The sequence below is a fragment of the Dromiciops gliroides genome, chromosome 2 (genome assembly GCF_019393635.1).
Source record: "Dromiciops gliroides isolate mDroGli1 chromosome 2, mDroGli1.pri, whole genome shotgun sequence".
Classification (NCBI taxonomy): Eukaryota; Metazoa; Chordata; class Mammalia; order Microbiotheria; family Microbiotheriidae; genus Dromiciops; species Dromiciops gliroides.
In genome coordinates this window covers 44317993-44344490 of record NC_057862.1, presented here as the reverse complement: position 1 = coordinate 44344490, position 26498 = coordinate 44317993, and the positions used below count along the sequence as shown (strand labels likewise).

The 26498-nt window shown below is 42.2% G+C and overlaps 1 protein-coding gene across 2 annotated transcripts; it reads right to left on the bottom strand.

Moving 5' to 3' along the window:
* Positions 1-2863: 2863 nt before the first annotated feature.
* On the bottom strand, positions 2864-22550 carry CXCL12 (C-X-C motif chemokine ligand 12). Of its 2 annotated transcripts, none has more exons than XM_043982839.1 (4): positions 22378-22550; positions 13814-13931; positions 11028-11114; positions 2864-4244 (listed from the first exon to the last, which is right to left on the bottom strand). In XM_043982839.1, exons 1-4 carry the CDS (start codon positions 22436-22438, stop codon positions 4229-4231), a joined length of 282 nt encoding a protein of 93 aa, XP_043838774.1. In that variant the 5' UTR covers positions 22439-22550; the 3' UTR covers positions 2864-4228. The 2 variants fall into 2 exon arrangements, with proteins under 2 accessions (XP_043838774.1, XP_043838773.1); XM_043982838.1 differs by lacking the exon at positions 2864-4244 and adding an exon at positions 4251-7839.
* Positions 22551-26498: the final 3948 nt, after the last annotated feature.

Sequence of the window (26498 nt, the reverse complement as noted above, 5' to 3'; positions counted from 1 at the left end):
CATCCTGTCCATGACTTTCTCAATGAATGTTCATGTTGTCTTGACTAAACCTCCAGTGAGAAGCCACTGTTCCTTCTAAGTCATGTTCCCCTTAGGTTATTCCAGATGAGAGAATCTGGAACATAGTAGACAATGAATAATCTGGTTACAGAGGACTAAGATAATCTTTTAGGATGGACTCAGGTAAGAACTCTTATTCCTGTTGAGAATCTTTTGAAATGATGAGGGTCATAATGCAACAGATATTCTCGTATGTAAGTATGTATGCATGTATATCTATGATTATAATTAATTAACTAGGTCATCGCAATTCCAAACACCAGCTACAGTTATATATATCTTCTGCCATCATTTAATATGTGTTGGGCTTAGGTGAGAGAAATGAAAGGAAATCTGAGACCAAAAAAACTTCAAGTTTGAGGAATACCAACTTCAGACGAAAGAACATTATGTTTGAATACAGATCTTTATTAGGAAAATGATAAGTGCATATACATTCATCAAAGACATGAATTTGATGAAAAACATGTTTTTCTTTCTCAAAAGGAGTTACTTTTTTAAAAAAGAAGCATGATGTATACACTACAGCTGCCTTCTAGAGGAATTTTTTTCACATTATATGGGAGATTTGATTTTTTTTTAAAAGAGAAAATACAGTATTTATCACATTTCAACAACAACAACACAACAACAACAACAACAATACTGTTATCATTGATCAGGAACTGAGCTTTTATGAAAATTATTTCCAGGGCAAATGATTCCTTCTGGGCCCTTGATAGTGCGAGTGAGTTGTTACTGTGTAGGACCCAGAAATTTCTAACCAGAAAAATAAATAAAGCTATTATTTTGGGAAGAAGCATTTCTCAGGTGGTGTTTTCCTTGTCCAGGGATCTCAAAGGGAGCGAGGTCCAAAGCTCCCAAAGAAGTCATGATACTGACTGGTTGATTAGAGAAATCAATTTACATTAAGAAGACCTGAGTAGTGGCAATGTAGGGGTATAGGCATGCACAACTTCCCTAACCCCAGGAAACCAGTTAGTTCCACCTCCAGTTTTACCCTCAGATTCAGATGTCACCATCTCCTACTACAGGATCATCACAATAAAAAAAAAATCAACATCCTGAATTTGGAATTGAAGCTGTGAAAATATAATGTTGGCCAAGGTCACAACTCCAGATATGATTCATGCTCCTGGCTGACATCTCCTCCCTGCTGGAGAGCATGTGTGTTTTTCCACAATAGATAAGGGCGACATTTACTGAAAGTATGCCTTTTGTTTTTTCTGCATACTTTTCATTCTCCCCTGCTTACAGATGCTGTTAGTAGCCATGCAGACCCCTACCCAAAAATAATTCCTTTCCCTAAATTCATCTTCGGTGAAATTTCAGATCTGAACTCCCTTTTTGTCAGTCTCACCATCCTGGTAGGGATACCTTTCTTTCAACTGGTGCACCTTAAGTTGGGCTATTCAAATAACAGTGGCAAGGAATTCAAGCAACAGTACAAGATACTGGAGCCCAGTCATTTTTTTTTAAACAGAAATAAACTGGGTTCCAACATTACTTTCCTCATTCAACATTTCTGATGCAAAGGATGTGAGTAGGGAGCAGGGACTTCAATAGAAAAGATTCTGTATCAAGACAAATGCCCTTTTATTATTCCATGGGGTTGAATGGCCTCGTGGTCTACAAAACACATATCTCTAAAATCAAGGAGCACTTAGTGAATATTCATTTGCAAATGGACTGTTTCAATGAATGCCTATCTTGGTCAACTTGGGGGTGTGGAGATTTGTTTCTTACACAATAGCATTTTTTTTTTCCTGTCTCTTCTTCCATCCTATGTGACAAAGATGTGAAACATATCTTAGGAAACCGTAGTTAACTGAAATTCAAAAACTGAAAAACAAAAACAAAAATGTAGCTTTCTTATTATTATATGACCTAGGGATTTTGGAATCTATATACATGGCCATTGATTCAGGATTCCAAATACCTAAGAAACCAGGATGGAAGACCTAAATGTTTTAGAACCCCCGATCTTTTGCAAAAACAAAAAAGTAAAATGTTTCTACTAAAATTTCACTTTATAAGTGATTCAGAAGCTAAATTAGGGACATGACAACTTAATTTCAAGTCAAGGACCCAGTAAGACATGTTGAGGAGTGATTTTGTATGTCTAAATCAGGACAAAGAAATTATTTCAGCTGACTGATTCAAATTCTTCCACTGATCAGATCCAATTTTTAAAAATCATGTCCTGGTTCAACATAGATGTGTTAATATTTTTAACAGAAGCTATTGATAATCCCTTAGATTATTCAATCCCCAATTTTTTTAAATCCAATTTTCCTTTCACCATCTGTACACAAAATTTATGTGCTACCTGTTGCTTATCTTGGCCTGTCAACTGGTCTATATGCCTGCCACCTTTTCTTGTTAGTTTCACAGATTGGGGGAGGACTTAAACTGAAGCAAGGAAAATAGCAGTGGACCTAGACTATAGTAGGCACTTGATTGAATTAATAAATGTGACATTTTAGTTACTCAGCTCAAGTGGGGGAAAAAAGAACCATAATTCTCAGGAACTAAAAAGGCTTCTAAAAGGGTAGGAACAGGCTGAGGCAATATGGGATCAAATGAAAGTATGGATGGTGGATGCCTCCTGCCTGAATTATTTTTTCAAGACTATGCCAAATAACTCCTTTCCAAAAAGAATTAGACAGGGGACAATGCTGAAAAACGAGTGGGTCAGGACCCTGTTATAAGTACAGAGAGTATATGATTTCTAGATTAGTGTAGGTGTGGAACTAAGTCAGATTCTTATTCAGGAGATATTCCCGTGCTTCAGTGCCTCAATTTTTGTTTTGTTTTGTTTTGTTTTATGTTTACTATTCACAACACAGTCAGAGAAGTCTTTCCAGAACATTCTGATTTCTAAATTTACTTGTCCTGGATGCAGCAGAGTGAATGTCCTCCCACAATTTCCAAATGGTTTGGTCCCTATGACAAGGTGCACAGTCTGCAGCAGTCAGTATCCTGAAAGGCTAACTCAGGGACCACCCTGGTCACCTGGGCTCTGCTGAGGGAAGGGATCATTGTTTATCCCCTGGTCATTGTGGCAATTAAAACAACCCCAAAGCAAAGGGATTTACACACACATACACACACATTGACAAATTGGCAACGGGGTCAAGAGATATCATGGTACATACGTTCAATCCCAGCTTTTGCATTTCAACAGAGTACACAGAATTTTACATTGGGCATACTGTTTCACATCAATGCTACACAAAAACACATTTGACATTTTGACAATATTCCACACAAGACACATAGGGAACACATGCCTTTGGCAGTATATTTTTGGGATATAACATCTTTTCCCTTATTTTCCAATTCTTGGTTTAAATAAAAAGTTGAATCTTAAGAGATTTCTTTTCCTGTGCCATAGACAGAGACAGTCTCAGATACACATTGTGATGGATGGAGAAAAAAAAAAAGAAAATGAGTAGAAAATGATGGGATGCAGGTGACAACATGGATGGTGTAGCCCTGCTCTGCCCTCACATTTTTGACAATGGCCAGTAATGAGCCAAACTTGTGAGCATCTATGATCCTCCCAGATGACTTCCTCTTTAACTGAAAAGATGCTCTCTGCTCTCATATACAGAGAGGGGATTAAGAGCAGCATGCTGATTAAAAAAAAAAAAAATCAGGCCACCCACCTAATACTGGGCCAACACTGGTAGCTGCTATTCTGGACTGATATCTCTAAAAATGGCCATATCTTTCATGTCACTAAGTCATACTCTTCAGCTAAACATCTTGGCACATATTGCAGCTCATATCCTGCCATATCTTCATATATAAAATCCAGTAATTCTTGGTGTGCCCCAAACACTGAGTGCAAGATAAACTAGGGCTCACACAGGAAAATGATAACATAAGTAAAAATAAAGAACTTAGTCTAATGAGTTCATATTTGTCACCAGTGACATTCAAAAGAACAAACTTAATAAAAAATAAACACCATATATCTTGCTACATAATAATACAGTGAAAGCAAGCCAGGATTTGTGCAAAACAGAGCCTTTGAAATGCATTAGCCATCCCTAGAGCTGTCTGGAGACAGCAATGAACATTCCTTCCCTAATACTTGTTATCTGCTTTCTGGTCCTACAGTAAGAAATCCTTCAGGCTTCAGTCTTACAATGCGTGCCTTTTACATCTTGAACCTCCTGTTAATGAAGAACAGAGTGAAATACCATTAAGGCAAATTCCGACTAAAGCTTTAGTCATCATTGGACCCTATTCAAAGACAGGTGGTCATTTCTCAAAGTTCAATCAAGGTTCAAACACCAATGCCTGCTTGGAATGCCCTTGATGTTGGCGTTTCAACAATTACTTCAAAATCCCATGTGATGTTCTTCCTTTTGGAAAAGACCCTGGAAACAATGGGTCCCACATCACTTTGACTGGGTAGTGAAGGCAGTTCAGAGTTAGTACAATGGTCAGTATTAAAGAGGTGAAGAGTAAGGTGGAATACACAGCAAAGACAAATGGACAAATTGACAAGGAAACAGGACGAGTTTTGGTCAAACAGAATAAAACAGAAATTGGCCTTTGGCAATAACCTCATTTTTAAGAATCAGCTCAGTATGAATGAAGGACAAATGCATTCATTGACCTGAGATCAGAAGCAGGATGCACAAGAAATCATACTTACACAAGCAGGTTCCCAGAAGGGGTAGAATTGACCAGGTGATAAGGAAGCAGTTCACGGACTTCAGAGCACATGTGCAGATTGACACACGTCTCACTCTTTGGATCTCCCAAAGACATGGGTTTATTTAATTCCTTTAAATCTAACATCACCATAACATACCACATGAACAGGCTGTACAGTCAGAAATCCTGCATTTAAATGAAGCTCTATCCTGCTAGGCATCTAGTTCCCTCTAGCTGCCATATCTATGTCATTGTCATCTAACAGGGCAATGAAGATACAGGTGAGGTAAGGCATGAATAAATAGCCCCCGGAAAGGAATCCCAGAAAACCTCCTTAATTTATAATATGATACTTAACACATATAATACCCTTATTCTGTATCTTATTGTCTTAGGTTAGATTTAAAGGGAACACCGCTCTTGAGGAAGAGTTCGGTAGATTATGCTAAAGATTTAAAATTCAAAAAATTAGTGAGAATATTTGCTCTCTCTTGTTTGAGCTTGGGCCAGTGATTTCTTCATTTTCTCAAGTAAATTAGGATCAATAATGTTGATGAATACTTTTACAAAACCACTTAGCAAGATAAAGTGCTAGGTAAAGAGATGGGTAGCAATTAGGAAGGAGACAAAAGACCAACCTCATTAAGATCCAAACTATTTCCCTGCTCTCTTTGACCTTGGTATGTTTCCCAAGCATACCCACAGAACCCAACTGGCCCCTTCTTAGAAAGGCAAAGGAAGAAGAATGCTGAAGTTAGAAATCCACAGAAGACTCCACAGTGGCAGAACTAAGGAGATGGTTTTTTCCAGTTGCAATATGGAAACAATAATTTTCCATCATCACACTGTAAGCTTGGTTAACATGTTGCACCCCTGACCTGTTGGTTCCAAGAAGCCACATTTTTTCCATCATGCTCTGGGGCCCATGCCAGCCTTATCCTTTATACTCAAGCAGCTAAGCATTGTTTCTGTACTTTGAGGGATTAAAGAAACCCATTTTGTCATGAGCAAAAGTTTGATTGTGAAGAAGGTACTTCCAGCATATCACGTGGCCGTCTCCAACACCTCTTTTCCTGAGTAGAGCTCCCATTGGTTTTCCAAAGAATGTGACCATTCTGCCTGGTATTTCACCACTATTTGTGTCAGCAAACAGCCAGGTGTCTTTGGAGCTTAGGAGGGGAATGAGGACGATAAACCCAGCTCCTTGCAGTCCAGTCTCCAACAATACAGCTCTTGCCAAGGAAGATATTCCTCCACACCCAAAGGTTCATTAAACTATCAGCAGAGCATCCCTCCCATCAACTGTGCAGCAGAAGTCTGGATGTTATCTCAGATTAAATGGTGAACTGAGAAACAAATGTTCTTTTGTGGCATTTTAGTTGGGTTCTCCAGACACTTTTTTTTTTCCAATGAGGAAAATGAACAATTTAAATGTGCCGAGAAATACAAGAGAGACATTCAAAGTGCTGAGAGGGGCTTGACATCACTTTGATCATCATGAATTTGGCACTCTTCTATGTCAGGGTGCTATTTTGTCTCATCTTTCCTTCTTTCCATCCCACAACCCCCAACTCTATCCATCTGTCTTTCTGGAATTTATTAAAATGATAAGCTGAGAGGCAAGAGGAGAAAAGGAAGGGAAAGAATGAAGGAATCATTCTTTCATTCTAAAATCTCCAATGTACAGGGAAGCATGTTATAAGGCAATGGGCAACCCCATGATCTCCCCTGGGCATTTATTTCACCTGAATAGAAGTTTTGACCACTTGGGCCATGAATCCATTGAGTTCTATTCTATAGCCAGAAGCATCCTCACTCAGTTCTTGAAGACAGTGGAAATGAGGGCAAAGGGCCTCAGCAAGGAACCCTCACAAAGGGAATGTGAGAATATCACAATTGACCCAGATTGTGGATCTTTCCCACAGCAGGGAAGTAGCTCCAAGTGCCCTTCTTTCAATTACAGAAATGATATATGCAGCATACACAACAGATTACCCAGAGAACACACGGTCCCAGAAGGCTGATCAATAGGTGGATTCTCCCCAGGACACTTTGAATAGAGGCATTCCTCTGGGGCCCTTGCTTCTCAGCAAGTGGCAAGAACCTCTAATAAACTGTTATCACCTCTAACCCAAGCCCTGAGGTAACACAGGAAAGGGTGAGCTCCAGGCTGGGAGGCTTGGGCATGGATGAAGATCATCAGGCACAATGATTGAAAAAATAGCTATCAATAATAGTGTGTCATCAGTGCAATTGGAAACCAGGAGCCGGAAGACAGAGTGCCATTATTAACTGCAACCAAGATGGAGTGAGTCCTGCCCCAAGCACTAGGGCCAAGTTGCTTTTTTTTCCCAGTGCTTGGTGTCCTCCCTTTAAAACTTAGGCTGAAGAAAACAAGAGAGCACCTTTTCTAATACCTATTCTCATTTAGGTTTTGGTTTTGGTTTTTTCCTTATGGCTGTTGCTCTGCTGTTCCAAGCATGTCACCTTTTTTTACAGAGAACTGGGGCTCTGGAGGTCCCCCCCTCCCCCAAGTCAGCAGACATGCAAAGCGAACTTGTATTGGTGCTTGGTTGGCCTCTTTAACTGGGTCACTTTAAGACTGGGAGATAGCAGAACCTGTTAGAAGGCCCTGGATAAAGCACTTCAGAGATGCGAGTTAAACGTGGTGCCCTCAGTCAATTTTAGGGGGAAAAAAGAGTCTTGGGAGAAGCTGGCTGGGTCTTACAGATCATGACCCCCATTTCTGAAAGACAACTACCTTCTTCATATGTTAACTGGGCCAAGAAAGGCCTCAAATAGAGCACGCATACCATCAGAGCTCAGAAAAGTTGCTCAGTCACTGGAAGGCAAATACAAGGTCACCCGTAAGTGCTAGTCCGGCTGTTTCTTTCTTTACCAGAGGCAGCCTTGTGTGGGAGGTTAGAGCAAGCTTACAAAACGCCGTGGATAAATAGCAGAGCATATTGTGGGGGGAAGGGGGTCCATCTCTCCAGGGCAGCAATGGGCAACTAGTTTTTCTTTTTTTGAGCAGCCTTTCTTTTCTTCTCTCTCTTCTTTTTTCCTATCTTTTCTTTTTTCCCCACTCTTGCTTGTCTGCGCCCCCTTGGATAAAACCAGTAGAACCATTAATAATGTTGAAATGAACAGTTGTTTGTCTTAATCTGTGCAAATTTAGCATCAATTTATAAATCAATCCATCCCACCCCTTTTTTTTTACATTATCAGGCCTGGAGGCCCCCAGAAAAGGTTTTATCCCCTTTGAAAATGCATTAAAGCATTTACAACATTATAACTTCATATAATAAAACATATTAAATAAATTTCAAATGAACTTCCATAAGCCCCTTAAATTGCAATCACTAAGACAATTTGCACAGGTCTTATTGACCATCAATTCCTGGGGGCCTTAGCAAGGCACGTACTGATCACTATTAAAAGTCTATATCAAAATGATACCTTCCAAAAGAGAAGGAGGCCATAGATTTCTGGTCCATGGATGTCTCCTTTTTGTTGCTTCCCCAAAATCTCCAATTATCTTATTCAAAGGTTAAGGAAGGATTTGCTTTGCTTAGATTAAGCAAATCTAAACATTGGAGGTAGCGATGGAAGAACACAATATAAAACTAATATCCCCAAATAGTCCAATGGCTCTTCAATCTTATCCAAGTGGGAATTTCATCCAATATTTATAGACTGAAATCCACTTAGGCCTGTCCATTCTGTGAGACTCTTCCCCATGTTCACCTGATATCCCGCAGAAAAGGAGAGCACATGGCTGCTCATCCCTCATTCTAGACGTTTGACCGCCCATCTCTTGTTGTGGTTGTTGTTGTTTTGATCATACGTTGTTCTTTTCTAGTTCTAAATTTTGTTCATATCTCATGAAGCAAAGTTTAGGACAACAACCAAAAGAGGACAAGGATTCCATCTTTTTTTTTTTCCTGTCTTCCTTATTTGCTGCCTGAATTCTTTTTTGGTTATGACTGGGACTGTTCTGGAGAACAAGTTAGGTGGTTAGGAGGATTTAGAAGAGTGACTGTCCAAGTGACTATATAATTAAAATGATATGAGCTTAATGGTATTTAATGATTTATGTAGTGAATAGCTTCCCTGGATAGTTCAATATGATGTCAACATCAGGTCACTGGATATTACATGGGGGATGTTATGAATACTAAGGAAGAGAAGATAAGATAAGCAAAATTAGTGAGCTGGATATCATCTTAGCGGTTTCACTATAGGAAAGGAAGAGGGGAAATTCCTAAAAAAAAATCCTGTCCTTTTTCTTGTGATCAAGTTAAAAATTAAACTAGTCTGGGCAGCTTTTATACCATTTAAGGGAAGGCCTCTTAAGGCACTTGAGCACCAGTTCAGTTTCCTTTGCAAATTTAAGCAATTTACAAGAGCCCCATCTATAAAAAAGCTTATGAATTTTATTCCATATAAACAAATTCCCACATACAGGAGGTTTTTTTGTACCATGAAACAATTAGCCATTTTATTGCTAGTGCATATAATGTCACATTTGATACAATTTCAATACAAGTGAAAAAATATAGTATGGCTGATTGAGATTGAAAAGCTACATTAACATCATATATATATAATATATATTTTTTACAAATTTTGTCAGTAGCTGGGTGTAATATAGAAATTTAAACTACTGACATTCATATGGCTCCAATTCAAATATATGAATTGTTCGATGAACTATAAATATATTCTGAAATACATTTGTTTTCTGAAGAAAAAGTTGAAAAAAACACATGTGCACAAAAATATATCGAAAGCATGCGTTGCCAAGTTACAGCCACCGCCCGAACCATCTGCAAATACCATGTATCCACAGAAATTTCATTCCTGCCAACATTTCTGATTGGAATATCCACCCCAAGTTGCAGTTGCTTAATGATCTAGGGTATTCATGAGTAACTGCTCTGGTTTCAGAAATCTCAGAGTTTTGTATTGGCCTTTCTTTGGAACCAGTTTCAGAACCAAATACCTAAAAACTGCTGATCTCAAAACTCTATTAAATTTGGCCAATGTTCTTTTTTGTTTCCAGTAAAATAGGGGTATGGATCTGGTAGCCCTGAGGTATGGGCCAACTTTATTGTCCTGAAATGGAACACTTGGGGTGTTTTTAAACATTTTAAAGCACTGTAAGCCTAGGGCAAGTTGAGAAACCAGGAAGGAAAGGGTTCCTGGAGAGAGTTGGCAGTAGCCAAATGGAGGTGAGCTCATACCTCCCTGCCACTACAGCTCTTTGGGTTGGATTTCCAGTAGAGAAGAGACAAGTAGAAGCATAATTAAAGCATGGATTTTGGACAAGGGATGGGGGAGGGATAAAAGAAGATGCTGGGTACACAGTTGCTAGTGGAGTGATGGCTAGTACTGAAATCACAGCAATTTGTATCACTGAACCAACGAATAATTTGAGCATTTACATTTGTGTTAGTTTCCAACCAGTGAAGCTGGAGATTAGTCTTGGTCTTGAATAGACCTGGTATCTGAATTTCACCTTCATTACCAATAACATTATTTTCATCATATCAGATTAGTAAGAAAGTCATACTGAAATCCAAAGCAAGGAAAATATGAATCTCTCAAGTCACTGGGACATCACTGCTCTCCTTGTATAACATTCAGCAGGGTGTCCCAATGAACCTATCAGAGCAATACAAACTACACTGCTTCTTACCGATGGGATTCCAGATTGACCAGCAAATTAGAGAATCCCCCTTTTCTCCTCCTCTTGGGGACAGAGAATGGAGTTTGGTGAACTACCAGCTTCCCTTTGACCATGTTCTCTCACCCCACCCCCCCTTAATTGATCCCTTTTGACCATCATGAAGCTGACTGTGCACCCAGGCTCACAATAGAAAAAGAGAAAGCTTCAGAGTGAGTTGATAATAGATTTTGAAGTAATCATGGATTAAAACAATGTAAAAAATAAAGAAAGCATTTGGCTGGTAAGAAATGCTATTTTTGTAAAGATGATGAATCTAGAAAAACCCCAGTTATAGAGATCTGACTTGCAAGGGCAGAACCAGATCTGTCTGTTATTCTCTGTTACAATAACGTACCGGTGAACTATGGACTGCTTAATTGTGTACATATTTGATAAACTCCCAAGCTTGTCATAGATTCGTGCCTTATCCCATTTGAACACTTCAGTCCTTCTGAATAAGGACCCCTCTCCCACCCAAATCGTTACCCTTTACATTGGTAAGCTGCTTTTGCATTTCCCAGCTTGCATTAGCTGAAAGTCCTTTTGTGATTGTCTTGCTTACTTGTTTAAAGCTTTCTCCAGGTATTCTTGAATCCATTTTAATTTAGGATCAATGCATACTTGTCTGCTGCTGCTCTTCAGCCTTGCCCTGCCAAAAGATAAAAATCACCAAAGGAAAAAAAATAGATTTTTGTTAGTTTAAAAAACATTATAAAAAGGAGAAAGATAAAAACAACTGATGATGAAATTGAAAACACAATGTCTTCAAAGTGAGCATTTCAAAGTCATTTATTAATGATTAACTTATGAATACTTTTTTTTTTCTGTAAACCCTATTCACCTATTCTTATTTCTGCTCAGTGATGGTATTCCCCTTGGATAATTCAGCGGCATCCCTGGGGATTAGGAGCAGCCAGCACAGTACAGCAGAAGAAGCAGTAGATTGAGTCAAAGGACCTAATTTTGGATCTCAGCTCTGCCTTTTGCTTAGTTGTGTGTTTTCACGTCATCTAAAGTCTCTGGGTCTTAGTTACCATCATCTGTAAAATGAAGTCATTGGAAAAGGTAATGACTAAAGTTTCATCTGGGCCCAAATACATGATCCTGTTGTCCAGCCCCCATTTAGAAGTTATTGATTCTAGGATTTTATGTCAGCATTCCAAGTTGAGCACTGGAAGTCATAGAACACCAATGCCTGTCTGAGGACAAGAGGATCTGATGACCAAATATATGATAAACCCAAAGTACAGGAGACTTAGCTCTACACCAGAGCTGTGCTTTATCATTCGGGCTGTCTGGTAGTCTTTAAGCAAAGAGGACCCTGAAAGGATTATATTTTGCAAGTGACTCATCAGGGTACTGGACTGGTTTATTATAACACAGATCCAGTTCATTGCAATCCTCATAGGCCAGTACATTTTAGGAAAAACTCCCCCAGAGAACTAGAGGAATTGAAATTAGTTTCCTCTAAAGCTTTGGGATCTTACTCCAAACCTTGGGTAAATAAAGATTTTTTTCCCTCCTCCAAACTGTGCTATGTATAGTTTTTTGTTGTTGTTGTTGTTGTTTTTTGTTGTTTTTTTTTGCAGGGGGAGGGCAATGAGGGTTAAGTGACTTGCCCAGGGCCACACAGCTAATAAGTGTCAAGTGTCTGAGGCCTAATTTGTACTCTGGTATTCCTGAATCCAGAGCTGGTACTTTATCCACTGTGCCACCTAGTTTGCCCCCGCCCCTGCCTTTGGATAGTTTTTAACCATAGTTCAAAGTAGAAAGGGCAAACTAGATGAACTGAATGTGGAGGGGAAAATAAAAGTCATTTTCTCATGAAATCCTTGTAAAATGAAATGAATTAAGGATTTTTTCTTTTAAAAACTGTACTCAATTTTAAACAGAAAATTAGCAAACTGGAGAAGGGAGAGCTACACCAGTTACATTGTTCTCCAAAACTGGGGCTTTGGGAAAGGTACATGGTATTTAAAAGCAACAAAATATATTTTATATGTATACAGATTTTAAAATATATTTTATATCATCAGCAGAATTTGAGTATATGAGGATTTCAGGAACTATCTTTTGGGGTAACATGTTTTTCCCCAAAACAAAACTCCTAGTTCTTTTGGGATGCCTACTGCAAACTAAGCTTTACCAAGAAGGAATTTAGCTTTTAACAAACACAAACAAAAAACCTCCAGAAGAAAACAGACCAACTGTGTTTGGATTGTCTCGGTTCAGAGAAAATTGTCTTAAATGACATGCTTTGGGGATTTGGGAGGAAAAGTTAGATTTTGAAACACATCCCTTCTCAGGTTTTTTAAAGAATGTCTCATTATCTTTTCAAGAGAAGACTTTCATTAAGATGGAGCAAGGGTTAATAAAGGCTAAGAGCCTAAATACCAGCCGAAGACCAAGAATTAAAGTAGAGAAAATGGATTGGAAATAGTTAACTGACAGTTGATTTCTGGATTTTCTTTCACAAAAAATAGGAACCCAAATATTGAGGGTTGGGGGAATGGATGTCTTTCTGGCCACCAAGATTTCCTACAGTAGTCTGTTGCCACATTTACTACAGCTCCAGATTCCTTTCCTTCCTGTAATGTCTTAGTTTCTGAAATGTCTTAGTTTTAAAAGTGAGCTAAGAGAGAAAAGACAGACTGTTTTCTGAAATAGCGAATGCCAAGAGTTTTTTAACTGTCATATACTATCTTTACATCCTCTTGATTTAACAAGATAATATACTTCCACGAACTTAATAGGCTCATTAGGTGCATTATATTTTAGGGAAATATAAACAATCAATAGATGGTTTTGTTTATTGCTTGATTTTATTTGTTTTCATTGACCAAGGTCTCCAGTAGTGACCTATTTGAAGAGTCATTGAATTTAGGTAGTGTCCTTTCAACTGAACTACCATCTCTCAATTCTGTTTTACCTTTTGCAAAGAGCATTACATAGGTTTTTGTTTGACTCTTACTTCAGAATTCATCTGAAACGAAAACCAACCCAAAGAATCATAAGCAAAGTCCATAAATCTGTAGCGAATCGGATTTTGACTATGAGGAAATCCGAAGAAGAGGAAAAAGCATCAATTAAACACCTACTATTATATATTTGCCAAGCACTATGCTAAGTGCTCTTTTCTTTTGACCTTTTGTTTTTGTTTTTTGGGGGGGAGCACATAATGATCACCCTGGTAATCACTCCCTGCTTTTCAGGGGATCCTCTCAAAGGGGCAGAGGCTCAGAGACAAGAGCAGGGTCTTTCTTATCTTGCCAGGTAACAAAAGGCCATCGAGCAGTGCCAAATCTTTCCCAGGATGCCCAAGGAAAGACGATTCCCCAGGGAACTTACACAATCTGGAGAGCACAATTGGGTGTGTTGAGGATTTTGAGATGCTTGATGTTGGCTTTGGCCACGTTGCTCTCAGTGAATCTGCAGGGACATCTGTAGCTCAGGCTGACCGGTTTTCCTAGAAAGAGCAGCGAGAAAGAAGTTTCCCATTATGCTCTCAGTCCACATTTGAAGCAAGTAGGGTCTAAAGCTGATACCAGAGGTTAAAGACCAGAGACAAAAAAAAAAAAGAAAGAAAGAAAGAAAGAAAGAAAGAAAGAAAGAAAGAAAGAAAGAAAGAAAGAAAGAAAGAAAGAAAGAAAGAAAGAAAGAAAGAAAAAGAAATGGTGCAGTTTATAACCAGCACAAAGGGAGAAGGGCTCCAACTTCTCATTCCCAGGTGAACGTCTGAGGATCTTAAGTTCAGCCTTTGCAATTGAAGGAGACAAAAGAACAGGTGGGAATTTGGAACCCAAGAAGGGAGAAGAGATTTAAAATAAGGAGGCCCCCAATTGTCTGCCTCCCAGTGCTATTAGCAATTAGATAAGATAAAGACTGCCATCAGGAGCACTTTTCTGGGCTACTTTTCTCCTATGTTTTCCTTTGTAAAATTATTTTGCCTTTAGGGCAAATGAGAAAGGGGATGGAGAGAGAGAGAGAGAGAGAGAGAGAGAGAGAGAGAGAGAGAGAGAGAGAGAGAGAGAGAGAGAATTAATCCTAGAACTTCCAAAGGAAAACAACACTCTCTTGCAGGTTCCAGGCTGGCTCTTTCCGATTTCAGCCAAAGCACCCTGGTGCAAAGTTTTAGAATCCTAGATTTAGAGGTGGAAGGGATTTTAAGGTCATCTAGTCCCACTGCTTCATTTTACAAATGAGGAAACTGAGGCACAGGGAGGGTAAATAACTTCCCTAAGGCCACTAAAATACTAAGCCTCAAAAGTGGGATTTGAACTCAGGTTCTGGAAAGTTTTAATTCCAAAGAGGAGAGAGGTTACACAAGAATCATCTACAATCCTTTGAATTCGAAGTAAAAAGCCAACCACTTTGTTGAAGGGACCTTGAGCACCATGCCCTGGGCTCTAAGCTGAGAAACCCAGGACCCCTGGCCCAAAGCCAGATGTGGTACTCTTTCTTCAGCCAAAGCCCAAATAATTCAGTGGCCTCCTGGGTTCTCTTATTATATCCATTTGGCAATTTACCAATCCTCAAAATACTATAATTGCCATTCATTAGTGCAAATTAGCAAGGGGCTTCTGTGACATCCACCACTCATCCCCAGCATCTATAACTGGAAGGCCCTGGAGGGGCTAGAAATGTGTAGGCTCCCCTCCTCCCTCCAGATTTCCATCCAAATGCTCCCTAATACTCCAGACTATTTGTATTCTTGGATTCTTTCATCAGGGATTAGACCAGCATCTGAAATTATTTACTTTGCAAGTCCAAAAAATAATGTTTGCGTGTTTAAAGAATTACAAGAGGGTTAGGAAGAATGCTTCAAATCCAGTATCTTTGGAATGAGTGAGCTGGGGTCAAAATTGCAGTTAGCATCTCCAACCTTTGGGGGGGAGGGGGATGAGGTGCAGGGTATTTATTCCTTTTTTTCCAAAGCCTAGTGTTGTCCAATTTGATTGTCTGATTTGGGGAGAATAGTTTATTTCAATTTCAAGCTTTGGAATAAACAGAACATGCTATTCTCCAAGGTCAGACAAGCCCTGCCTGATAACCGAGGAGAGGAAAGCTTGTTTTTAGGCCTTGGCCATTTCTGTTTTCAGTTGAGATGGGAGCAGTATCCAAGGGATAGTCCCTCTGAATGCATCTGACCTGAAAGTTATTGCCAGACTTGCAAGTTCCAGGGCTCCTTCCTAGGTCAGATGCAAAATGGGAAATCCAGGGAACAAGGCACATTTTCTTAAAATTAAGTGATTTAGAAGTAGAAGGGATATTCAAGGTCATTGAGTCCAACTCTTATTTTATAGATGAAGAAACTGGATGAATTGACTTACTGAGGGTCCCCAGGTAATTAAGTGCCTGAGGCAGGTTTCACACTCAGCACCTGACTCTGTGCTCTATTCTCTTTACCATGTTCCTTCTCAGAGAGCAATTCTTCCTTTGCTACTTCTTAGTGGGGATGGTTATCAGTTCTTTCTTTTATCAGTGGAATAAAGTGATAGATAATTCAGCAGATAAGATAGAGATAGAAGATAGATAATTTTTTTATTTTAAATTTTTAAATTTTTTTTTAGTGAGGCAATTGGAGTTAAGTGAATTGCCCAGGGTCACACAGCTAGTAAGTGTTAAGTATCTGAGGCTGGATTTGAACTCAGGTACTCCTGACTTCATGGCCGGTGCTCTATCCACTGTGCCACCTAGCTGCCCCTGAAGATAGATAAATTGATAGATAGATAGATAAATGATAGATAGATAGATAGGTAGGTAGATAGATAGATAGATAGATAGATAGATAGATAGATAGATAGATAGATAGATAGATAGATAGATAGATACAGAGAGATAAACCAATTAGAGCTTAACTAGGGGTAGGCAAGAGTTGATACCATTAAGAAAATAAGATCTTGATCTTAAGGAAAGCAGTTCAGCTGTTTACCAAACTGGCCTAGAAATCCTTGGACCAAGCACAGAGAAGAAAGATTTAGTTAGTCCCATCCAATGATAAGGCCACAAATAAGATTCTTTTCTTTTCTCAAAGAGAAATTTCTTTAGCTACCCCACCAGGAGTTCAAATGGTTAGGTTTTCTCCATCCTAAAAACAGCACCAAATTTGGAGTTTTGAGAGCCTGGATTCAAATCCTGCCTTGTCCTTACTTACTAGTTGTGTGACAATGCCAAGTTCGTTAATCTCTCTGGTCATCATCTTCCTCATCTGAAAAAAATGAAGGACCTGGACAAGTTAACCTCAAAAGGCTCTTCTAACTCTAAATCTATGATCCATTTCGTTCTAAACACAGGGCAGTTGGCTATCTCAAGACTAAGGCAATGAAGCCCACCAAGCTGCTGTCTCGCTGCGTTATATCCCAGAAGCCTTGAGCTTCTTGCCAAGAGATTTTGTAAAGAATGAAATCTTGAATCCAGCTGGTGGCAGTATTGTTTAGTGTATTAACTCCCTACTTAGAATTAGGAAGACCTGAGTTCAAATCACACCTCACATGTTTACTGGGCAAATCATTTAGCCTCTCTCAACCTCAGTTTCCTCATCTGTAAAATAATTACACCTATGTTGAGGCTCCAATAAGATAATGTTTAAAAAGTGCTTTGCAAGCCTTAATGTGATATATAGAAGTCAATTGTTCTTTTTTTTTTTTAAATACAAAACAACCTGCTACCTAGATAATGACTGAACTGAGTTTTATTTGCAGTTTGGCACTGGGTAGGTGGTGCATTTAGTCTAGCTTAGGTAGACTTAGGAAGTTCCCATCTCAACTGTCTCCTCTAAATACATAATGTCCAAGTGGGACAGTAATCCTCTGCAGAAATAAAGTAAGAGGAGTCAGTCATTCTCTGAAAGGGAAATGCAGGTTGTCAGGCTTCTAACTGCAAAGCTCCAATGCACAGAGCTTGCCCACCTCACAAGGAGGAGGCGATGGGTCAACCACTCTGGCCCCAGCCACAGCTGCATGCTCTGAGTAACCCCAAAGCCTGGGCAACCACGAAGTTTAGCCTCCATAAGTCAAAGGTGTCTAAGGCCACAGATGTGTGTTCTGAGCAATGAATACTTCAAATCAACTCAGGAAGCCCAGGCGATCTCTGCCCTGCAGCTGTCTGGGATCATTTCTGCCCCATAGACAGAAAGATCATCGTGGGTCTTACCTAGCAACACAAAGGGTGAGCCTGAATTTGGTTTCCACTTCTCTCCCCCCCCCTCCCCTTTTCTGGTAAATAAGATCATAGACTATTAGAACTTAAAAGGATCTTAGAGACTTGTCTGGTCCACCCAAACAAGGAAACCCTTAAATTACTTCTTTAAATATATGCAAATAGTTAGGTGTAGAGAAAAGATAAGAATCTTTCTAGGATGGAGATCATTCCACTCATCAGAGTAACCTTTGTCATGAGTTAAAATAAGAGGACAGTGGGAGGAAAAAAAAAGATCACCATTTTTAATTTTGAAAAAAAGTGAATCACCTCATAAATATGCACATATTTTTGCTTTTTTTAAAAACCATAGTGGTGCTGATACATTTGCTGCAATTATTTTCATTTAATTTCTCAAAACACTTAGCCAGAGAACCAAGACTATAAAGACTTAAATCTCAATTCCCTTTTCTTATGGAAACAAACAAACAAACAAATAAATCAGCAGACCTGAGTCCAACTTCAGTACCTTTCATTAACTGATCTGGCTTTAGAGCAGGCACTAAATTGCCCTGAACCCAATTTTGTTCATCTATTCCTGACGCTAACCAACAACTTAAATAACACTCCCAAAGTACTTTACCAGCATTTCCACAAATCGCTCTGTTAGTACCTCAGGTCTTATGTGCCCATCTTATTTTATAGAAGGGGAATGTAAGGTTCAGGGAAGTTAAATCATTTAACTCTTGTCCACACAACTGACAAGTGATGGGGCGGGGGGAGGGGGGGATTCATATGCAAGTCTCTTCTGACCCAGGTTTATTCCACTCTGCTACTGGGAGGGGAGGGGGACCGGGGTTGGAGTGGAGATAGACGTCCAGATCTGTTAGGTCTCCACTAGTTTAACATTTGAATCGAAATCTTAATTGAACATCTGTCTTACACTAGGCTAGGTGCTAGGGTGTGCATGGGAGAGGGGAGGAGGCCGCGAAGGCGGAGTTGGGGGTGGAGTGGGGAAGCAACATTTGTACAGCACATTTCATTTTAAGGTTTTCAAACTTCGTCCCTGAGAACTACCTTATGAACCCAGGTCTCTCATCTCCAGCATTCATGGTTAATGATCATAGAAATACTGCTAGGCATACATGACATAAGTAAAAAATTCTCAGTCCGATAAGAAATAGGGCAACGCCCTGACACCCCCAGGAGAGACTTTTCTTGTGTAGTAGAAAGACCCAGCTTTAGTCAAATGCACAAGTACCAGTAACTCTGCTCCGGGGCTAAAAATCTGAGCTAAATTAGCCAAAGCATAAACGAAATTAAGTCTCCAGGCTCTAAGCATCAGCAGGAGCGTGTTCAGTTGCGAACAGAGCGACTTGCGTGCAGAAGGAAAAAAAAAATAGGTCACATAAAGTTGTTGCAGAATTATAATTCTTATGGATAGCCAGGGTTAACCTCTTGTCCCACCCTCTCCCCTTAATACTTAATAATCCTCAACAATGCATAAGCAATCACTTCAATCTCAAATGCTAAACTGAATGAACGAAATCTGAGTATCTCACTTAGCTTTTGTATCTCTTCGCCCAACACAGTGCCTGGCACATAATAGGCTTTTGATAAATGCACATCGATTGATTGATTAAATTTTGGAGGAGTTATGATGGGGAGAGGAGTCATTTTGCAGTAAATTTATGACAACTTTTCAAACTATGTTTTTCTTCATTTGAAATTAAGACTTGTGCCCATCAGCCAGCGGTCCTACATTTCTGGAATGAACAAACGGACCAATAAGTATTTATAGAACTTGAATTGCGTACACAGAACTAAAAATTGTCGTTCCTCCCCCCCCCCCCTCATTTTCTTGGAAAGTGAGGAGAAAGGATAACGGAACGAAGAGTTAGCCTGATATTTCTTCTTTCGTGTGGTCACTTTTCATTTGATCAGTAACTAGCCAGGGTAGTCCTGATAGTTCGAACTTGTCAATTACCTTCTCTTGTTGGTTTCACCAAGTCTTGTCTCCTTCGGGGGCACACTTTTACCATAACCAGAAAGATTACCCGTTGGGGTAGAGATAGGGGGGAAACCAAAGAAATAAAATATTCAGAGCCCCCGCCCCATTTTGTGCTTTCGAATCTGGAGGCATTGCTCTGAGGAGATTAAACAGAAATAAGTATTTTCCCAAATCCTGGGTCGGTGTTTTAGATTACAGAGAAGTGACAAGTTGTGCTGCGAGCTCTCGGAATACTTTGGATCGTCCAGTTGAGTGTTCCCTGAATTGTCTTGAGAAAGGCAATCCAATCTCTCCATCCCGCCTCCCGGTCTCTTCTTTCCCCTGCTCTCTCTTTCTCCCTTAACACACTATGAAACTGGACACCGAGGTTTTCAATTGACGAATGTCTCGGAGATTAAACTTTCAAGAGACACCCATTAAAAATAGCCAGGGAGCCTTTGCCTCCATCACAAAAGAGGTTGTATCCGCAGGTGTGTTTCTGCGGGAAGTTTGGGGTGGGGGTAATGGGGAGATGGGGGGCGGTGGTGCTCTCGGACATTTTGGAGACGATGCTCTGCCTGGGACGCCTTCTAACATTCCCGGGGATTACTAGAATGCTAGGTGCATACACTATCAGGCTCTCACGAAGGGCGCGCGCGCTAGCTCAAGCGTTTTCCTTGGCAGCTCATCACAGCGCTCCTCCGAGCATACAGACGCGGCGCCCCGAACGCCAAAGGAAGGAAATCATCCTTAAGTGAAAGCTGGCGCTTCCACCGCGTGGTGCAGGTTTTAAGGAGTATCGCTGCGTCTTACATTTAGAGCTAGAAGGCCATCCAAGGCCATCTAATCCAATCCCCTTGATGGGGAAACTGAGGTCGAGAGAGATGAAGTAACAGCAAAGGTGACACTACAGTAAAGGACAGAGTCGAGGGTCCTCTGAGACCAAATCTAGCCTTCTTTGTTATTGCACCCCTAAGTCTGAGGGCTTCGGTTCGAAGCTTGGCTCTGCTACTTTTGGAGAGGTCTATGACGCTGGGCAAGCCACTCGGCCTCCCCGTGCCTCAGTTTCCCTATTTGTAAAGTTAAGGGGTTGGTCATCTTGCACCTCCCAAACTTATGCCCATGTCTTTTGAAACACGATAATCCGATTTCGAGATTCGGGGAGAATGCATATTTAGCTAGGGAAGGCTAGAGGGATATGTTTTGCTTTCCAGCTCAAAGGTTGTGCAATCCCAACAGCTGTGCAGCCCGAGCTCTCGCCTCCATTGTTTCCCTAGGGTCATGGAAGGGGGGGGGGGGAGGGAGAGAAGGGAAAGCCAGACGCAGAACGCTTCGCTTGGGTTTAAATCACCCCAGCACCAAGCAGGTCCGAACACCAAGACAGCTATAGCTCCTTCCTGGCAGGTTTCCCTGGCTGAAGAAAGTGTGCTACGGAGCCTAAGGCAAGACGCACCTTCTGGGCAGCCTCTCCCAGGTGCCTTGGGAGCTCGCCAGTCCCCACAAGCCCCAACCCTAACCTGAGTTATTTTTAACGCAGCTCCCCTTTCCGTCCTAAATCCCAGCGGGACACTGGCCCTTGCCTGTTGTCCTGGGACTCTCACAGAGAAGCAGAAAAACAGGGACAAGAAGTGTCGGTGAAGCAAAGTTGCTGATAGAGGGAACCCCTGGACCCAGCTGGGCCCCTGATAGATAGAACCTCTACTCTCAGCTAAGCCCGATGCAAAGGGAACTCCTGGGCGAAGTAGAACCGAATGGAGAGAATTGCTGGGCACAGCTCTACACAGCAAGGACGCTGAGGCTGGGGGCAGAACCCGCAGCTGGAGCCGCAGGCAGCAGCTGGGCAATGCCCGCACATGTGCAGGCTGCTGTTATTCTAAACTAGAAAGTGAAAAAAAAAATCCCTGCGGTCAGAGGAGGGGGGCGAGAGAGGAGGAGAGGAGGGAGGGTCACTGTTTTTAATTAGAATATGCTTAGTTTTGTTCCCTTATTCCTTTGGAGAAAATAAAACCAGTTGATAGGGCTTTCTCTTTCCTTACTCAATTCAATGGGCTCCCCCCCAACTCCGTCTCTGGTTACTGATGGGTTTACATAGCAAAGTGAACACCCAAGCCCTAGCAACACGAAACGACACGGACAAGGCTAGTCGACCCCCCCCCCTCCCCCTTGGGAAGGAACGGTGGTCTCCAGCTAGAGGAGAGAAATATTCCCCCTTGTCTCTTGGCCGGTCTCGGCAGAAAAGGAGAACGGCTCTCGCTTTAAGTTGAAAGTCGCTTGCCCTCCTCCCGAGTCGAATTCAGGGCGTCCTCAAGCCAATTGCTGAGTTCAAAACAGGGAAAAGGCAAATGCTGTCTTTCCCGTTTCTACGGATGTGGGTGCTCACTTTTGCCCAGCTGCAAGCGAAAGTGGGCTGGTGGAGAAAGAGCAGCAGGCGCGAAGAGGAGGAAGGCAGCTCTTCAGCTTGCCTGGAAAAAATGCACCATTCTCCTTGCTTTTCTCCCCGGACCAGCTCAGGCTTAGAATCCTGCAGCTCCCCACAAGAGCGAGACGCGCAGAAAAATCACCACTCGGAGGGGACCAACTCTCCCCAAAGGTGTAGTAATGAGCTAGGGCTCACCTGAGTTTCGCGGCAGGAATAATATACCTTAATTGGGCCATTTAAACTTGTCAGTAACCAGGGGCGAAGAGTTTACCTACTTACTGCGGGGGCTCGGGGCATCTGTCCCCCAAGACGGAGAGATGCCTCCGAGTGCCCCCGGTGAGGTCCGGGCGCGGGGTTCACACTTACCCTCGGAGAGCGCAAGTGTTACCACCAGAAAGGTCACCAGGGCGACCACTTTCACGTCCATGGTCCTGGGTTGGGGAACCGAGGGCGAAGCTGCGAGGTGTTCCAGGGGTAGCAGGCGAGAGAAGAGTGAAAGTCCAGCAGCAGTGTGCGCCTCTACACGCTCCTCTCCTCTATAGAGGGGGCGAGCTGGGGGCTGGGAGAGGGGAGGGGAGGGGAGAGAGGCGGGGGGAAGGGTGGTGGGGAGGGCCCAGAGGAGGGGGAGGGGAGTAGCTAACGATGATTTATTGCCCGTGGCATGTTATTACATCCTTCCTCTATTAACATTGTTGGACCGTGCCCAGAAGACCAAAACTCTCTCCGTCGCAACCGGCCCAAAGATTGGCGAATTTAGCCAACTTTAGACGGAGGAAAAGGAGAGTAAATAAATACTCAATACCAAGCAGCAGAGGACTCGATGTGGCCCGAGCGGCTCCGGGGGAGTCATCTGGGACCTGAGGGGGGCGGGGTGCCGGTTTCGGAGCCTGGGGTACTTCAGTGTGTGTGTGTGGGGTGGGGTGGAGCAGGATGGGGAGCAGGGAGGAGGGGGCATAGTTTGCTGGGTCCGAGCCTTGCACGCTTAAATGGTGTTTGCTTGTGAGGGGGAGAGAGTCTAGGGGTGGGGGAGAGAAGGATCGATGTGGCCCTTCCTATCCCTTCACAGCCTCACTCTAATCGATCGCGTGGGGGAGGGAAAGGGAGTCGCGAAGTTTCTGGGATCCTGACTTTCTTCTGACAAGCGTCCCTTTTACATAAAGGGTTCTTAATCTTTTTATATATCACAGATCCCTTTGACAGAGTGGGGAAGCCCAAAGATCCTTTCACAGAATAATGTTTTTAAGTATATGAAACAAATGTAGAGTATCGCAGAAGAAACCAATTATATTGAAATGCCGTTCATCCCTATCATCTCTATCAATCTCTATCTATTGATAGATGTGTGTATACATATCCATACATACACGTATATGCATATGTAGAGAGTTCTCGGACTCCATCTTAAGAATACCCGCTTGTAGGATTCTCCTGTAGCCAGAGACAGAGTGGGACACCCATTCCTCCCCAGGGCTAGATGCTCTATGCTGGATGTCAAACGTTCTGTTCCGGCACTTCCACGGCCTCAGCCATCTACATCTATCTTATCCCTCTGCAAAATGACTGGGGGCAGGGGGGGCTCTAAGGAAATGATCAATAGAAGACCTCAGGGAAGCCCTCAGTTCTGACAGTCTGGGATCCTCTTGGTATCCATCAGGTAGCACCTTATGGTTCAGAGGACATAGCTTGGGATCACAGGTTGTTTGGGAGAGTGGATCAAAAGCACCTCTCAGCCAGCCTGGACCTTGGGAGAAGGGTGGGAAGGGGAGAATAGCTTTCCAATACTTGGGTGGGCCTAGGTCTGGCCAATCTGGAGGCCAGCAAACAGTAAAACTTTATTTTGAGCAGTGGAGCAAGGAGAGGGAGCCTGGTCTTCTAAAGGGTTCTCTTTGGAAGCTTGCGGACTTCATGCTGCCTCGGGCCCCACTTACCCTAACCTTCCCTTACTCTAATTATGATCAGTCTGTTTCTCTCCAGTTCTGTTCACCCCGGCCTGTGAAAAGAGCCCGCTGAGGATATTCAAAAGTTGGCAAGCGGAATTGGAGCTGGGGGTGAGGAGTAAGGAGAGAGAAGGGCAGGAAGCTGAGGAGGGCCAGAGAAGGAAAGGCAGGGTGGTGCAGTGGAAAGGGCTGTGGATTAGAGACAAGGCCAAGCTGTGTCCTAATAGGGATCCTGCCAATCATGGGCTTTGGGGAAGAGTTAATGTACTGGATTTGGAATAAGAGGAATCCTGGCATTTCTGTGTGGTCTCAGACAAATCACCTTTCTAGGTTTACATTTCTGCATCTACCTATTGGTGAAGGTAATCGGCGGAATAGGTGACCTCTTATCCTCTACATGTCCTAACATTTTATGATTCTATCATTTCCTCTCCTGGGGTTCAGTTTCCCCATCTGGAAAATAAAAGTATGGGCCCTCGGGGATCTCTAAGGTCCTGCACAATGAATGTTAGTTACAAGGGACCTTCCCTAGCATTCTAACTCAACCCCCTCATTTTATAGATGAGGAGGCTAAATCCCAGGCAAGGGAAGTGATTTACTTAACATGACTAAGAATGTGGAAAGGCCAGAACCTTGGGACTTTAGACTCCTTTCACTACAGCAGCTTTCCTTCATTTTAAAGTTCCTTAACACATGCCCGGGAGCTGTCCCTATCCCCGGTGGTGTCTGTGGACTTCAGTCAAAAGAGCCCCATACAGCTAAAAGCTCACTAGACCATCGATCTCTACACCCCCTCCTCACTCTCACCCCTGAGAACCTTAGAAACTAGTTGCAGCATTCTCAGGGAAAGGGGTTCTTTGTTCTCAGATCTGGGGGTTCCCAGAACCAGCACCCTCCCAGATTGGAGCCCATGCCTGGCTGTTTTTTGTTTTGGTTTGGTTTGGTTTTGACCTGTTGCTTTACTACTTGAGCCTGGATCGGTGAGCACCTGTGCAAGGCTTGAACTTCCCCCCTCCTCCCTTTCCATGCTGCTGCTCTATCTGGGTCAGCAGCTCAGGGACCCAGACCTTGTGAGAGGAATCTCTCACCCTTCTCTGATCAGAGACAGAGGAACCACCAGCCACCCTGCTGAAGTCACCCAGTCTCCTCCCATTTCCAAGGACCCAATATTCTGAAGCTTAATCTCAACCCCTCACCTCAACTAGGAGAGATTAACTGGAAAGAGCACTGGATCTAGAGGATTTGGCTTCTTCTGGAGCTTATTACCTTGTACAAATCAATTAGGTTTTCTGAATCTCAGTTTTCCCAGTGCTAAAATGAGGGGGTGGGGTGGGGCGGACTATATGGTTACTGTGGTCACTTCCTATGATTTTAATTAGGAACCAATTTGACTCAGGTCCTCAGAATACAAATTTTAGGTTTTAACAATGGACACCCACCCCTCCCCACCCCCATACTCATTTCAATCACATGGAAACTTTCCTCTCTAATCTCCCAGAAGCCTAGAGCCAAGGCATGCACTTGGGCACCCTCTAGTGATCGATACACAGAGAAGCAGTTCTGAAAACATCCTGTTCCAGCCCCTGCCCCCTACCCTCATATTTTCCATTTTCCCCCCTTTCTCGTCACGAAGCATGTGCCCACATGTGTTGCATGATGATTTACTATTGCAGAAGGGTAATTCGACCCAGTTTCCCAATTAACAAGGAAGCATCATAAAACTGTAGTGAGCAGAGTTATAAATCAGGACCAGGGAGGGCTGCACTCCCACCTCTACACCCTCCCCTACCCTCGAATTTTCCTGGATTCAACCTCTCTATTGCTGCTGGATTGGAGTGGGTGGAGGGAGCGGCAGAGATTTCCTGTGGGCAAGCAATACTAGGGAGACAGGTTTGTAGAGGGGCAAAACTTAAGGTATTTCAGGCCAACTCTGAAAGGAACTGCCCCTCCCACTTCTTTTGCAATAGAATAGATTGAGCTGAAGAAGCTAAATCAAGGTTGAACAGAAGGGGAGAAAGTCATCAAAGGGTAGAATTCTGGTGACCAGAGGAAACTCAGGGGACATTTCAAAAAGAGAAGAAAAGGATTCCCTCAGGTGTAATCTACGGGATTTCATCTGCTGCCTATCTGTAGCATCTTTTCCCGAAAGTTTCGACTTCCTCATCTATAGAATGGAAAAACAATACCTATAGCAGTTACCTCACTGGTTAAAATGAAAATATACCTAAGATGCTTTGCACCCTCCTCCCCTTCAAAAAATAAAAGCACTTTATCAGTGTCATATATATAATTTTTGAAAGTTAAACTGGAAAGGACGTTGATGGTCATCTAGATCAACTTCATTTTATTGATGAAATATTGAAGTCCAGGGAACCTAAGACACTTGCCCAAGGTCCAAATGGATTGCAAATGGTAAAAGGTACTTGTCCTCTAGGGGTCTTTCAGTTCAACAGTGTAGAGTGATCACTTTGACTGTGAGATTAGGCAAAGTTTTGTAGAGTGAGGAACTGGGGGAATAGTTTGGGAGGTGATGGCAATATTTCAGCCCGA